This window comes from Danio rerio, chromosome 4 (genome assembly GCF_049306965.1).
Source record: "Danio rerio strain Tuebingen ecotype United States chromosome 4, GRCz12tu, whole genome shotgun sequence".
Classification (NCBI taxonomy): domain Eukaryota; kingdom Metazoa; phylum Chordata; class Actinopteri; order Cypriniformes; family Danionidae; genus Danio; species Danio rerio.
Genome location: NC_133179.1, coordinates 15,867,836 through 15,883,812, shown reverse-complemented (window position 1 = coordinate 15,883,812; position 15,977 = coordinate 15,867,836). Strand labels below are relative to the sequence as shown.

Below are 15,977 nucleotides of genomic sequence, written 5' to 3'. Positions count from 1 at the left end.
TCTCATTCCGAGATAATAGCATTTCCCACCCTTTGCTCATAAATTTAACGCCTCTTTGCAATGTTATATGCTAGATATTTTAGCATCATTGCTACATGTATGTTCCTCCGGGTGCTCTGGTTTCCCCCCACAGTCCAAAGACATGAACTATAGGTGAATTGGGTAGGCTAAATTGTCCATAGTGTATATGTGTGAATGAGTGTGTATGAATGATTCCCAGTGACGTGTTGCAGCTGGAAGGGCATACGCTGCATAAAACATGTGCTGGATAAGTTGGCGGTTCATTCCGCTGTGGCGACCCCGAATTAATAAAGGGACTAAGCCAAGAGAGCTACATGTATGTTTAAACAAAATTCTGCCTCAATAGCTAAAGAGGTCTTGAATTTTCTGTCACCTTTCATTTTAGTTGCCTTGAACTTTCATATACATCCAAAAGAGCTGCACGAAATGGCTCTGAGTGAGTGAGGAAGTTTGTTAATGCCAGCAGAGGAGCATTGAGCTACAGATGAGCCCAGTGGATTAGACTCCATAATAAACCACAGCTCAGCTCCGAGATGACTGAGAAACTCTGCCAGTCAGTCAGGTCTGCAGGATTTACTGACGGATTTCATGAAGAGAGAGAAATGGAAGAGGGCTTCAAGTTTGATTGAGTTAGTAGGTTGATTAAACCGGGCTCGGTGACCAGGTATTACAAAAACATTCAATTCGACACGCAGTTTGTCATCCTTTAGCTAAGCAGAATGTACTTAGCTGGAGAGAGTCACAGTTAAAAAGTTTTATTTACATACCAGACTCGCATGCTGTTTTAAAATATTCTATGCACTCTCAGTAGGCTGCTGGTTCTTGGAGCCGAGCGAGGGATGCTAACAGCTGCATTAATCTGTTGGGCAGTGTCATTTGTCAGTTTGTCTCATTATCTGCAGGTCTCAATCCTCTTACAGCACTCTCAGATAAATGACTAATAATCTAACGGATTTACGACATAATGAGATTCTTGAGTTGCCGCCACTCCTTTTCCAGCTCGGGAGGGCAGCGGGAAGTCCTCTTTCTGGACACATTTGTCTTCCTTCGTCTCTCTCTCTCGCCGTGGGGAGTGTGTTAAAGTGTGCTCTGTTATGGGCCACTGAGACAGGGTGCAGAATTCACACTCATGTATTAGCAGAGACAGAGCATGCACATCCACTCTACACCAGTGGAGTGCGCTATTCGGAGACTTGCATGCTGCATTTAACAGGAAGTGTGTGTGATATATTACAGCATGTGCTACCTTCCTTTTTTATTATTTGTGGTTTGATTAATTTTATTTATTGTTTAAACTTTAATTCAGGTTGATTTGATTGGGGTTATTGTGAAGCGTATATGTTTTAATTTATGGCTTGCTTTTTTAATTTGGCCACTAAATGTCTGCTAATAAAGTAAATAACACAGGTGTTTTAAATTTTAGATAAAATCAAAACAAAAACAAACAGCTTAGACCAAACTATAGAGTTAAGCTGCTATTTAACATATGACTGTCATAAATATTGTTATTCTTTAGTAGTAGTAGAACAGTAGTAGTAGTTAGAAGTAAGAAAAAAAGCATCACATTTTTTCCCTTAAAACAACATCACGATTTTCCTCATGACTCTGTAGATGTAAAATAAAAATTAATATGAGAAGGCTATTATTCTTATTCCCAAACATGTGGTAAAACAGCAACAATATTAGGTCTATGTGTAGGTCTACTGTTGGTTACAATGCTTAATTTTGTGTACACGTTGAATGGTAGACTTGAACAGACTTTTAAATATGTCCTGGTTGTTAATGCACAGTAAAGTGATGCATCAGAATACTATTCACAATTCTGAAGTTGAATTATTATGTTTGAGATATATGCTTGTCATTTGTCATTGAGAACATTAGACTTTTTTTCTCTGGTGTAATCAGGCATTTGTCATGATCAGATTCCCTCTTGCATTATTCAACGTTACACAGGCTGAAGTAGTTATACTGACCCAGTAAACATTTATTTTCATGCACAACACAAAAAAAAAACATATCAAATGCTTGTCATAATCATAAGTCTAAAATGCGATATGAACATTTTGTATGATCATGTTTGCTGTCACTTTGAGAAATAAAACATTCATGCAAATCATATTTCCAGCGCGGCTCCCAAACGATCGATCTGTCCAACAAACTGAATGTTATTTACAACTTTTATTCACAGCCTATGCAGGTCTGTTCACTAAAGTAGATATTATTGGTGGGCAGGCGCTGGTCCTCTCAGTTGTAAACAAACAGTGCATCAGCTCATGCGTGATTTTGCGGCCGCCAAAACATCATTACATTATGACAGAAAGTAAGTTTTTGAGTGAATTATACCTTATAAATACAGTATGTGACACAGCATTTGGAGGTGTCCATGTTGCTGAGAAATGTATATTAAACAATGTGAAGAGTTGTGCGCCTGCCTTTATGCTTCACTCCTGACCTTTTCAGAATTGTCTGAATTGTAGAAAATCATAATTAAGATCATGTGTAGGGTCCAATCAGGATTGCTGTCTTTTTTCGTATGTTTGTGCAGCCCTAGTAGTAGTGGTAGTGGTGATAGTAGCAGCAGCAGTAGTAGTTACAACTAGTATTGTTAAAATGCAAAACTGATTTTACTTGGCTGTAAAAGGAGAAATAAGAAATGATGCAGGCTGATATGCACTATAAAAAACATTGTCAGTTCATGTTTGTGTGTGAAATAGTCTCTTATGCTTCTAAAATTAGGGAAGAACAAACATGTGGTCTGTCATTTTTACAGACTTTGGGCCAATAACAGTTTGGTATAGCATAGCAACTCTCTGCAAAGCACTCAAAGCACCTTAGCAATAGCATTGCAATGTCCTAGCAAACCCGTTATCACACAGTCACATATTCTTCGGTAAATGTGAAAGAATATTATCAGTATTATTATTAAAAGAGAGGTGTGCAGACAGATGGCTCTGCTTCAGCTTTAAAAATAGCCTGCTTTTCACATCATGTGATGATAGGGTTTGTGTCTAGCTGAATGGAGAAAATATAAACACTCCATACTCACACATGAGATTATCAATTTCTTTTGCGGGTTGCTCTCCTCTCTTATTAATTTCTGAGATTTTTATCAATCTTGCATGCCTGTTGCATACAGATCTGTTGCTTTGTGAAAGCTTTTGCCTTTGCAGAGATTTCACCTCTCTCTCTCTCACACACACACACACACACACACACACACACACACACACACACACACGCACACATACAGAGGCAAGAAACAGACCTTCCCAAAAGCGAAACACACTCCTTCATAAATAGGAAGAAAGCCTGTCATATCAGAGGGGAGAATTTCACGGGCGGCTCCTAAACCCTTATCATTTTCCAAAGGTAATGAGAGTCAATCTCCCTCTCTGCTCACCTAGGCCTAACCTGCAGTCTCCCAGGCCCCCTATGCTAAGGCAGACGCTCTATCACAATGCCTGATAATTTACCTCTTCATAGCTGTGAAATGGAGGAAGAGAATTCAGGTGTGCAGCCCGGGAGAGACGCGGGGGCTTTGTGTCTGCACACCAAGGCCAGTTGACAGGCATCATGCGTGCGTGACAAGAGAGAAATGACTTTTTTTCTGGATTTAGAACCTCAGTCGTGCACATGGCAGTGAGATCAGGCCATCTGGAGTGTTCTTCCAAAGGATGTCCTCTTTCAGGCAAAATCCCAGTCTGTTTTTTTTTCTCATTTGGGTTGTTCTTTTCCTTGACATCTTTGCTGTTTCTTTCAATAATAGCTGTAAATGTAACTATTTTAAAAAGGGATCTCTTGTTAAAAGCCATTCAGAGGACTGTTTTTCTTCTATTTTGTTGGAGAAGTCTCTTTTGTTTGCTCTAAATACTGGTCAAAATGTTACAGCATGAGCTTCTGGGTTGTAGACATCTGAAAACGAATTTAAAGATTAAATTGATGCACTTATAGACAAAAGAGTGAGAGATGAATCAAAATATGAATATTTTTCATCAAGCACTCATCCTCATTGCCATTCCATAGTCATTACAATCTCTTGAAACAAAAATTTCAACTTTAATGAAATCTGAAATATTCGCTTTCAACTTTAGTCATTCAAAATGTTTAAAGAGACATTGTAAACCTAATCCACATGAATTAAGGGTATTTAAGTCTTTTGAAGAGACACATTTACTTCATACGAATATTATCCAATTGTATTTGGGCTTCTATTCTCACATACAGTACTGATGATTGGATAAACGGTGCATCCCATATCGCATACTTATGCACTATTCTATGCTATTTGGTAGTATAAATAGTGTGTGTAGTGCATCCACACTGAAAACTCTAATAAGAATAAGTGCACTTTAAATACCCTGATGATGCACTTATTCAACTGTTAAGAAGAAGTGTGGAATGTTGGATACTTCACACACTCAATGGCCACAGCTTTGCCCATGTAGCGGAAGGGGCAGAGCTTTCGGGCACTGGTGTTAGATTACTTTATTTATTTATTTTGGATTGTGAAAGCAAAATGCTCCTACAAGAGTGATTATACAGCCTCCCGATGGTAAATGTGGTTATACTCATGGCATGTATTATTTGGAAGTTTGGTCATACATTTTAACTAGTTTGGCAACCGTCAAACATCATCTTTGAAACGGTTTTAATTTTTGCTAGGTAAAAAAATGTTAGTGTTCTATTTGGTACGACACTAAATTCATATACTATGCTGTTGAGTGTGTAAGTGCATAAGTACATAGTGCATAGTGTGCCATTTGGATTGCAGCTAAAGTTTTATGATTTGGAAAGACATTAGGATTGGTTACTGATGACAGATTATGAACTATTTTAATTTACAGAAAAGTTCTGTTGTCTAGCATCCACATGTTTGCTCTATACACACAGTCACATGACTTTCTGACTGTACCAGTAGCATTTTTCTCTCTCAGTGGTAGAAAGGCCTTTTTATTCACATGATTAATTTTCTTTTTGCCAAATTGTCAAATTGTCCTTGGTGGCCCATAGTAGCCCTGCGGCACTCAGTAGTGGTCAAAAGAGATTTTTTAAATGATTTGTTCTCTCTGAGATATCAGCTTGAGTGGGAATATTCAATTACACCAGGTGCTTTCTGTCAAGAAGCGGTAGGTAATTCAGTCTGCAATTTTCTTCTGCTAGATGAGATACAGACAACAAAATAATCCCATGAACACTGAAATGACCTCTCATCCCCTGGCAAAACATTTACCACACAAGTAGGCTAAGCAACAGTCTTGTTTTGGTTTTTCTGCATTGTTCAGAACTCTTTATCATTTGTGCCATGTGTCCAAACCATTTCACATAAATGTCGACTAAATATCACTAGGAATGTTCCAGAAAGAGAAATAGTTGGACAGAACTTAAAGATACTGAATAAGCAGTAAACACAGTGATGGATGAGCGCTGACACCAGAACAAGAGCTACGCGCTTAAATATGAGCCATGATTCACTGCGACTGGTCACTCGGCTCTTATATAAATGTCATAGTCAAATCTTCTCAATCTAAAAATGGCATCTCACTCTTAAGTCTGATTGAAATGCAGGCCCATTTGTTTGTTAAAAATAAAAACGTGGTGAGGCCAGTAATGACATCGTCTGTCATCCTCTCTGCCTGACCGCTCTGGACCTATCGGCTGTCATCTAAACTGTGATTGACAGTAGTCATCCACCAGTGACAAGTCATCAATCAAAGCAAAAGAAAGCGGAGGGCCCCAGGCTGTAGCCATGGAGACAGGGATGGCAGAGGGGCCCTCGCCTTTCAACCCTGGCACATGTATATTTCAGAGCAGATAACTCTGTATGGTGAATTTCTCCATCACCTTCGCTGCACCTCTCCAGCTCTCAAGTGTTAATTGGCTGTAAACAGTCAGATGCTCTAGCTGGAGTTGACGTCCCATGATGAATGCTCTCGGCAGATCCTTATCCCGCTGTGTGTGACAAAATGGCACGCTTATCAGTCTGTGCTTTCATTATTCTTTGATTATTTGCCATTGCACATTGTCTTTTTGCTTTCTGTTTGTGTAAAATTTTTAGTATAATATTAAATAGTTTATTATAATATTAAATCGTTTAATTATAATAGTTTTATGATGGTTTTAAGAGAAAGAAAAAAGTTTTACATTTAATAAAGATGAAGTAAAACATTTACCTTTACACTGAGACATACTGTAGTTGAATTCAACTTAGTTTGAAGACCTTAAGAAAGACGGATAACTCAAAGTCTCTGTCTGTGCTCAACCCAACCTCCCTCTTTCTCTTTCTCCAGCTTACCCGTGTGCCGGTGGAGGCCTGTGAGCAGTATTCGTCCTGTAACGAGTGCCTGGGATCTGGGGATCCTCACTGTGGCTGGTGTGTTCTCCATAGCATGTAAGTACAACCCTCCTGCACTTTGCACACCACGCACTGTCCTGCCAAATGTAGAATAATGCCATTCCCACACTACAAGAGTTTCTAAATCTTACCCGATTATGAAAGATACAGCACGCACAGGTTACAGCACGCACATACAGTAAGGAGAATTTTCACAAGTTTTCCTCTTTTGAGTTTCAAAGATGCTAAAACTGCAAGATCTGAAATTAGGCACATCTCTTATGACAGGATGTTACTAAGATTATGATGCTAGAGGGAGCTCCTTGTGTAATGTTATGTGACAAAATAGCCGATGTAGACAAAATGGATACATCTATACCATTACAAAATATATCAGGATCAGCTCAAGCATCTAAATCTAGGACAGCCAGGAAACAGTGAAGCAATGCATTTTTTTGACTATTTAACAGATGGTCAATGATGTTAATGTTCACATTTGCTAGCTTAGCAAGCTATCAGTTTTCTACACTGAAAAAATGATTTCACTTCAGATTTTGTCTTTATTGGTGAAGCTGAACAGTTGTACAGTTTTGATCACACATTATATAGTTTTTATTGTCACATTTGAACAAGTCTCTCCCTCATCTCTGAAGTCCAACTGATATGTGCTGCAGGTTTCGTAGTGGTCATTTCAGTCTCTGTGCTTCTTGTCTATTGTGAACATACTGGTGTGATCATGGACATGATCTTCACTAGGGCTGCACAATGTACCTTTTCAGCATCGATATTGCAACATGCACATCTGCATTAGTCACATTGCTGGATCTACAACAATTTTAAGTTGGAATATAAATGACCTGTGATTGTAAGCATGTTAAGTCGATTTCAGGCATTCAGGCACAAGAAATTATAAAGTTTGTAACTTTAGGAAATATTAACCATATCTAAGTATTAATATGATGAAGAGTATGCTGGGTCATTTTACATTTGATTAATTAATTTGTAGCGGAATTCTGCAAGACTCTCAGAAAATACTGTTTTTATAAGATTATTTGCTTTACTGAATTTATCAATGCTTGTGATTGGTTTATTATATTTTATGCAAATGCACTCCACTACAAAATCATCTTTATCAATCTAGAATTATAAATTCATTCCAAATTGAGCCAGTCGTTTCATCTGATCAAAGTATACTCAGTGTTGCAATATGTATCGCAGAAAAGTAAAATAATGCAATGCATGTTTTTTCCAATATCGTGCAGCCCTAATCTTCACATTTATTATCTGAAATATTAAAAGTGTTTGATATGATTAGAGCAGTCCTGATTTGTGTGAGAGCAGAATGGGGTGCTGTTTAAAAAAATGTCATGCCACTTCTGGATTGAGTTGTATTTTTTTAATCTTGCAATGTAGACTATGTGTTTCATATTGAAAGCTGTGATAATTTTGCACTTTCTCCAATCGCTATGCTTTTTCAAGGTCATGTAAAACAAATTCAGTTTTTAATAGTTTTCTTCAGTTTAAATCAGTTTATTTTATGAACAGGTTACTTAAAATTCTAAACACCTTCAAAGTACTGTCATTGCAAAACAACATGACATGACAAAGTGCTGAATTTCACATCCTTGCTTTCTCATTGCTGTGATTTTAGTTGGAAAGAGTTTATTTGTTATTAAGAGGAAAACACCCATCACTTTATTGTATTTTATCTTCATCTAAACATTTCTTAGCCTTCTGGAAAATATCTGAATGTGCTCTGGTTTCCCAAACTTCTTTTTACCCCTAAACGAAGAACTAACATGTACTTCAGTGTAAGTATCAGGGCTATCAGTGTGTGGCCTGTGAGTTGAAGAGCAGCTCTCTTCACCACCGCACATTTTCTCCACTAATGGATCTCAGACTCTTGTGCACACACGGACACAAGTAAACACACATACTCATACAAGGCCCACATTTCCTCCCACTGTTTAAAAAGTGAGCGTGATAGATGCTTTAGGGCCTCAAGGGACATCCACAATTCCCACTTCACTGTAAATTGAAAATTGGATTCTCGTCCTCTTTTGGGGACCCTAGAGAAGCGTGCATGTGTGCAGAATGGCAATCTTAAGCTTTCTCACAACTCCTAAGCTCCATATTCAGTGACTTCTTGGTTTTAAAACACTACCCATACACATGCACACATCACCCGTGCCACTAAAGAACCACAGGTCTTGCAGTCATTGGCAGTGTTTCAGACCAAGAGCAACATTACCCTCTTAAGTGCAAAGGGTGAGGGGAAGTAAAGATATGTGTAGACATTCAGGATCTCTCACTGTCTCTCTCAGGGCTTTTGAGTGCACTAGACACGACAGGGGCCATGGGCACGGCATTTGCCACATGGCTGCCCAAGGTCAGGCATGCTTAAAATCTCACACTCATCTGTCTCACACCATCTCCCTCTCTCTTTTTCTCTCGTTCCTGTTTGCTTTTGTAAAAGTGAGAGCTGCATTAAGGCTGGACAGTGAGACAGGTGGTCAAATGGCCTGTGCTTGTAACATTCCCTCCCGGGATATTTGATAGTTTCAGTCTTTAACTCAAGCTTTAGAGTATTTCCAAATCCAGCTGATGCTTTGTTAGTTGTAGGAGACGTAGCTTGGTTTACTTCTTTATATAAATTCAAATCACATTGAAAACGTGTTGGAATTTAGGTACTGGTGTGTAATTCTACAGAAAATTCTAGTAGACTATATGTTTTACATGTATTATAAAACATGTCATGTTATATTGTGTTTTTGAAAAAAATACCAGACAGTGTTACAATTTTGTGTGTCAGCCTGTATTCACACTGCAGATAGTGACCGGTCAACCTACCATGATTGTCCATGAAGGAAACAGGTCATTTGTGAGCGAAAACTGTGCTACTAGTGAAAGCTGGCTCTTTCTCTCCTTTACTCTGTCATTTCTCTCTGTCCTCTGGCAGCAGAAACAGTGTCAAGTGTACACGGGACACAATGCTAATAAAAACAGCAGCAGTTTGTTGTTTAGCCTCAGGTGGTAGAAGGACCAGCACGCACAGGAGGTCTTTATGTTAGTTGGCAACACATGCAGCACGGCTGCATCTGCAGAAGCCAACTCTCGGTTCCATTCAGGGTGCTTGCCGGCTCTTATTTGGTACTCCTTTGTCTTTCACTGCATTTTTCACATTAGCATCCTATTCGTCCCTTCTGTTTTTCATTACTTTCTTATAGCTTTCTCTCTGCTCTCGTTCCTCGTGGCCTCATGCCCAGAGAAAGTGAACAGCACCACTCTCTGATGGAGTCAGGCAATCCGACCTGGCCTCCCCAGGTCCCCGGCTGATTGATTGCCCTGGAGTTTACCTTTCCCATTCTCTCCTCCCCTGCATACTCAACCAGAAACCTTGTAACCTGAGTCATGCCCACAGAGGGCTCTCTCACGCCAGGTGTGACTCCTGCCAGCACACCCCATTTGTCTGCTGTAATCTACCCAGTTTTAATGGGTAAGAATGGGGAAAATTGCTTATTTTAACCGCTGTACACCAGAGCGAGATTCACTGTCATCTATTGTTGTCATTTTAATGAGAGATGAAAGATGTTGTAAACAAATCAATAGAGAAGGGCAGAGATCAGATGGACTGCACTGTCCCCCTCTGATCATTTTCAGTTTGAGATCAGTTGTCATCTTCATAAACTATTTTTACCCGATATGAGCTTTAGAAATGACTTGTGTAGGTGTAATTCAGAGTGATTCATAGGCATAGCAGGAAAAGCTTGGCTATTGGTGAGGGATTAAAGATTAAATCATTAAAAATGTTAACAAGAAGTGGAAATTAACTGTAATAATTGTCTAATTGTGATCATATTGGTAAAATCTAGCGCTGCCTCTTCCTCTGAGAAAAGCCCAGTTACCATAGTTACCCATGGGTTTCTGGAGAGGAAAATGAAGAGGAATGTCTGGCTATTTATGGAAAGAAACACACCAAGTTTTTGGCATATAAAAATAGCTGAAATTCTTGCTTTAATAGTCATCAAGCAGTAAATGCAAACAAGTTTATATAGATTTGAGATATCATTGATGTTTGTACCACAACTATTGGGCACTGGTTTTAAATCAAGGTTGAAGATGTGTTCAGATATTTTTAAGGTTAGTTTTTAGCTCTCTTCCCAACCTCTATTTCATACCATTTGACATGTCATAGGAGTCAGAAGAAGGATAGTCCTATGGCACAAAGCAACAGTTTCTGAGGGCTGTTTTCTGTTAAGTGAGGTCAATATGCTGGCCAGCAAAGCATAAATATAGTAACCCAGACTGCTGGAGAGCAAGAATCTGTGATGAGTCGGACACCGCCGGTTCTCCAGAGACATACAAAAGTCAACATAGTTCCACAAAATCACCAGAGAGAGAGGAAAACAACACGCTGAAGCGATGGATGGATGCCTGGGCTTATTTGTTCGACCCACACTACTATTGATCATAGGGAAAGTGAAGCAGAGGGGTTAAGGGTCAAAGGGGTCCATTTGAGAGGAGGTGTGTGTGCTTATAAACCACTTGGGGGGATTGTGTGACAGTTAATTAACAATGCATTAACTCAGTCTCAGGATGCTTGGCTCTGACCTTCATTTTGTAGACTGAATACCACGTAGCCCCTTAAACTCTTGGGTTTTAATTTATTACAATCATTATTATTTTGTCTTAGTGGACAGTGTTAACTAATCTTAATACTTTATTTCTTGAAAGTTTAAAGTCAAGGGGCATTAAAACATGGAACACTTTGTCAAGATGTGTCGAGAAGGCAAGGAAGAAAGAAATGTGCTGAAACATCAATGCATGTTTCGTTTAAATGTCTTAAGACAAACCTGAGGCAACAGTAATACCATTAAAATACCCTTTTCAGATCTGAGGCCATCTGATTGGATAGCAAGGGAAAACAGACAACTATCTGTGAATTGCTGCTTAGTTTAAGAGCCTCTCTGCAAGTTTGTTTATCCCAATCAACCTTCAGATAACCTCCCCCTCACTATCAGCACAGGAGCAAAGCCGCCCGCACCAGACTGCTGTTTACCCAGAAGATCTCCAGAAGAGTCTGTTAGTCTTGGAAAACAGGACCAGAGAGGCAAAAATCAATAACTCTAGGAGAGGGGAGGGTGCTCCCCAAGTTTAAATGTTCAGAAGTGTAATTTATGGAGCAGTTTGTTTACTCGAGGCTTTCATTTTTACCCGTCTTATCCCTCTTTGCTGCTTTGACTCTGAAAGGATGTTTGTTCATGTTTATGAGAGAATAGGTTTCTTTTTTAAATTGTGAGACGACAGTTAGTCTGTGCCAAACAACATGAAGTTTGCACACTCTTGCATATTAAATTTGTGAAAAGCAAAATAAAAAATTGCTAATATACTGGCCATTTTATTAGATGCCCCTGTTTGACTACTAGTCAACGCACAAACAACTCAATGTAGCAACTAGTCATGAAAATGTGGTATAGGTGATCTATGGTTGAGGAGGTTCAAACACAGCGTCAGATTGAAGTGATTTTGAACATAGCAAGGTCATTGGTGCTTGGTTCGAGTATTTCAGAAACTGCTGATCTACTGGGATTTTCAAGCATCACTAGGGTTTATGGTCCAAAAAATAGGAAACAACCAGTGAATGGCAGTTTTGTGGGCTGAAAAGAGTCTTGTTGATGCCCGAGGTCAGAAGTCAATAACCAGGTTCAAGCTAATAGTAAGGCAACAGTAACTCAAATAGTTACTACTGAAAGAAGAGCATCTCTGAACACATAAAACCTTGAAAAAGATGAGCTACAGCATAAAAACACACAGATGACATGCTGTAAATCACACTGGTTGGCCAAAAGAAAGAGAGTCTCATTTTCTTCAGCAATTTGGCCATGAACTCATCCTGCATTGTCTCAGCAGTTCAGGCCCTGTGGTGCTGTTGGTTAAATTATGTGAGGGATATTTTCTTGTCGGTTATGGGCATCTTGGTACTAATTGTATCAATTAATGCCACAACAGATTCGATTCATTATGAAGGCAGAAAGGGGTCCAACTTGGTGCTTGGTACTTGCGTTGTACCTAATTATGTACCTAATTATATTGTGTCTTGTGTAATCAGCATAGCTTTTAGTGAATGAAAGATGGTTGCGTCGTAAATATGTATGGTCTATATTTGTTTATTTTTCTAATCCCAGATTGAGTGGAAAACCTATTCACCAACATTTAACAACATTACATCCATCCCTGACGATCGCTCTAGTTCCCGAGGGCTACAATGAATAACTCCCATGACTGCTTTACAAATGTCCTGGAAACATTGCCAGAATGTTTTGCAGGCAGTCATTTTGCACAGGATGTAAATGAGCAGCAATTGTGATGGTTTGGAATGGCGTGAAGACAGATAGGCTGTAAATCATAATTAAGACCGCGAAAATAAGGCTGTCAGATTTCTGTCTCTTTTTCAGAACAAGGCTGACAGGCAGAGATTGGAGCAGATTGACAGAGATGCAGATTCCCTCTCCATTATAATATCTTTATGTATCTTTATTAGGATGGGTATGAGATGGATATTATTTTGGGGCAAATCAAGAATATCAATATGTCTCTATCCCAACAGTATCATTGACAGACTGTTACTGAGGCTTTATGAGAGATGAGATGATTGTTTTAAACTTTAATATGCACACAATTAATCAGGTACACATCTAAGTAAGACAACAGTATCAAATCTACGTTTTATTCATTTATTTAGTTTTTTTTTATTGTTATTTTTATGTTATTTTATATGAAAAAATATGCAAATGTATAGCGCCGGTTTTAGTGTATATTGTGTTTCCGAAATTATTCTTGCTTTATGATTTGCATTAATAAATTCTAAGTTCAAATGCATACACCATTGTCTTTCAACAAATCCAGTCTAAAAGCTTTACCTTTGCGTCCAAAATCTAGTTTGAATGGCTGCACTGGGAGATGTTTTAAAACAGTGCTCTTTGATCCACTGTACTGTGTGCGTGTTTGTTGAATGCTAAAGCTTTATGCCACTAGAACAGCCTCTCTCGACGGGGTCCTCCCATCGTTCTGTTCTAATGTGAGATGAGAGAAGAAGCTATCATTGTGTTTCAGAGGACTGTTTTATTGTCTGTAGGAAAGTCTATCGTAGGAAATGATGGTGCGGTAAAATTGTTTGACTTCTGTGTGATGCTAAAACTCAACGAATGTCATCTTGCAGAAAGAACTCATCGTTGTGTGGTGTAGTAAAGTGATTTATTTATATTTTTGTTTTGTTGCTTTATGTCATACACTGAGCTAGAATTCTGGGTATGTTCTGATAAAACATTTCTCTAAATTGGTTTAAATTCCCTAAAATTACTTTCTGAAAAACTTTACACAGTCAATATTATTACATGTCACAAATTACAAGAGTAACGGGACAACATTGAACAAAGAGGCTTTGTCTCAAAACAGAACAGCTCATTTTAGGTCTAATCTCTGACCAAATATGTAGTAACTGCACTTTGGACAGTAGTACTGTTCGAAGGTCAAATTAAGTAAAAATGTAGAATAGAAAATACAAAACAGGGCGGCAGAGTGGTTAGCACATTCCTCACAGCAAGAAGGGAACAGGTTCAAGTCTCGGCTGGACTAGTTGGCATTTCTGTGTGAAGTTTACATGTTCTCCTCGTGTTAGCCTGGGTTTCCTCCTGGTACTCCGGTTTCCCCCACAGTCCAAAGACATGCTGTATAGGCAACCTAGGTTTATTTTGAAAATGTACCTCTATATACATTTCTGGAGAGTACCAAATACATCCCTGGAGCTACGTTATTTTGCAGTTTTTGTTTTCGCAAATCCACCAGAGGCCGCTGTCAACTGAATGACTGACTGACCAATTGACTAACCCACCTTCCTCCTTCCCTAAACCCAACCGATAGTGTTTTCAAAAGCACCGAGTGACCCGACCACCCACCTCCCTAAGCCCAATTGACAGTTTTCAAAAGTAATCCAAAAAAAAAAAACCCTCGTCTGATTTTTACCACATTTACAGATCTTACCACATTCACACCTTATTATTTACTTATATATTTTATTTTTTGGATTCTGTTCCCACTTTCTGGAACCGTTCTTTACCAAACTCAAACCCTGTCATTGTGATCAAATCCTCTCTGCGTCTCAAGTTTGCTTACATACAGGCGAGATAACTGTACAGCTGGTAATTGCATCAATCCGTCCATATAGAGATAAGTGGTCAGCTGGTAAGCACAAAAAAAAAATAGCTTCATATGAAATAAAGCCTTATGTACTTCTGGCTATATAGTTCACAATCTCCAGAAATGTATATAGGACTACGTTTTCAGCATGAGCCTATGTTGGATATAGGTATAAGTGTATGAGTGTGTGAATGAGTGTTTATGAGTGTTCTGTGGTGACCTCTGAAATAGAGACTAAGCCAAAAGTAAATGAATGAATGAATGAAAATACAAAAGATTTACTGGTACACTGAGTAAATAATAGCAAGGTGTAAAAGTATCACATATATTAATACAGTGTCTTCGTAATAGAAGGTCGAATGTTGACATCTAAGATTATTCTTGAATGTGACAACACCATTATCATTGGTTCTGATCCTTGTTTTACTGATAAAAATGTTCGCCTTTAACATGGTGTACACTTACAATAAAAGCATCTACCGAATATATATATAAATAAATACATATCACCTCAGAAAGTTGTTGTGGAACTGACACCAACTCTGACAATACTCTGTAATTACAGCACTTATGTATGTGGTATTCCTCAAGTGCCTTAGACAGCTCATGCACAGAAGCAGTGCTATCAGCAGGCACCGTTTATTCTTAGTGCATTCCACCTCTGCTTTTCTTGAACGATTTGAAAGTCCTAGGTTCTTTTGGACCCAAAACACGCACAACCCCCTCCGTGCCCAGCGGAGAGCAGCATCTCCCCAGGGTGCCAAACCGGCTTTGTCGCCCCTGGCACTGAGCTCCTGAAGAGCCTGGAAGGAGGAGTTTGGTTTGCGGCAGGCAGAGAGAAAGAAACATGCTCCAAAAGTGACGGAAGCATCAGGACAGAACTCCAGCCAGACGCAGGACTGTCAGCGAGCAGAGATCTCTCAGAGAGCAGGCAGTCCTACACGACTCAACCTATCCCTCACTGTCACCACGCTGTCACCACAGAAAGAGAGAGGGGTGGCCTGTCCTGGTGTGACGGAGCGTGAACTTGACATGGAGACAGACACACCTGAGAGAGGAAGAGAGTGAGCGTGCCGCCCTTGATTGAAAAGACAGGGAGGAGATGTGGAGGAAGTTTAGGGAACAGCTCAAGCATAAAAGAAAATGCTGTCATTATGTATTCACAGTCATGTAGCTTCCAAAGGCATTAATGTGCTTTCATGAAAATGAAAAGATATTCTGAAGTTCACATCATTTGTGTTGTTCAATTCGACACAAACTTTCTGAATTTTTGTTTATTTAAGAGTGCACAACACAATATATAAAGACATTAATGGAAAATCTGTTTGGTGTTACTTTTCTAGAGAGGGTTTCTACATAAATATTATGGAGCAAAACTTTTTGGCTTTGTTATTAAAAAGAAAATGCATATCAGATTCATTAATCAATC

At 39.0% G+C, this 15,977-nt stretch overlaps 1 protein-coding gene across 3 annotated transcripts in view; it reads left to right on the top strand.

The window, feature by feature from the left end:
- The window catches only part of plxna4 (plexin A4), a 236,655-nt gene that overhangs the window by 154,043 nt on the left and 66,635 nt on the right, over window positions 1-15,977 (top strand). For all 3 annotated transcript variants that reach the window (XM_073945613.1, XM_005164690.6, NM_001004495.1), the window contains 1 exon segment: window positions 6,309-6,409. In XM_073945613.1, the coding sequence (XP_073801714.1) occupies window positions 6,309-6,409 (101 nt within the window).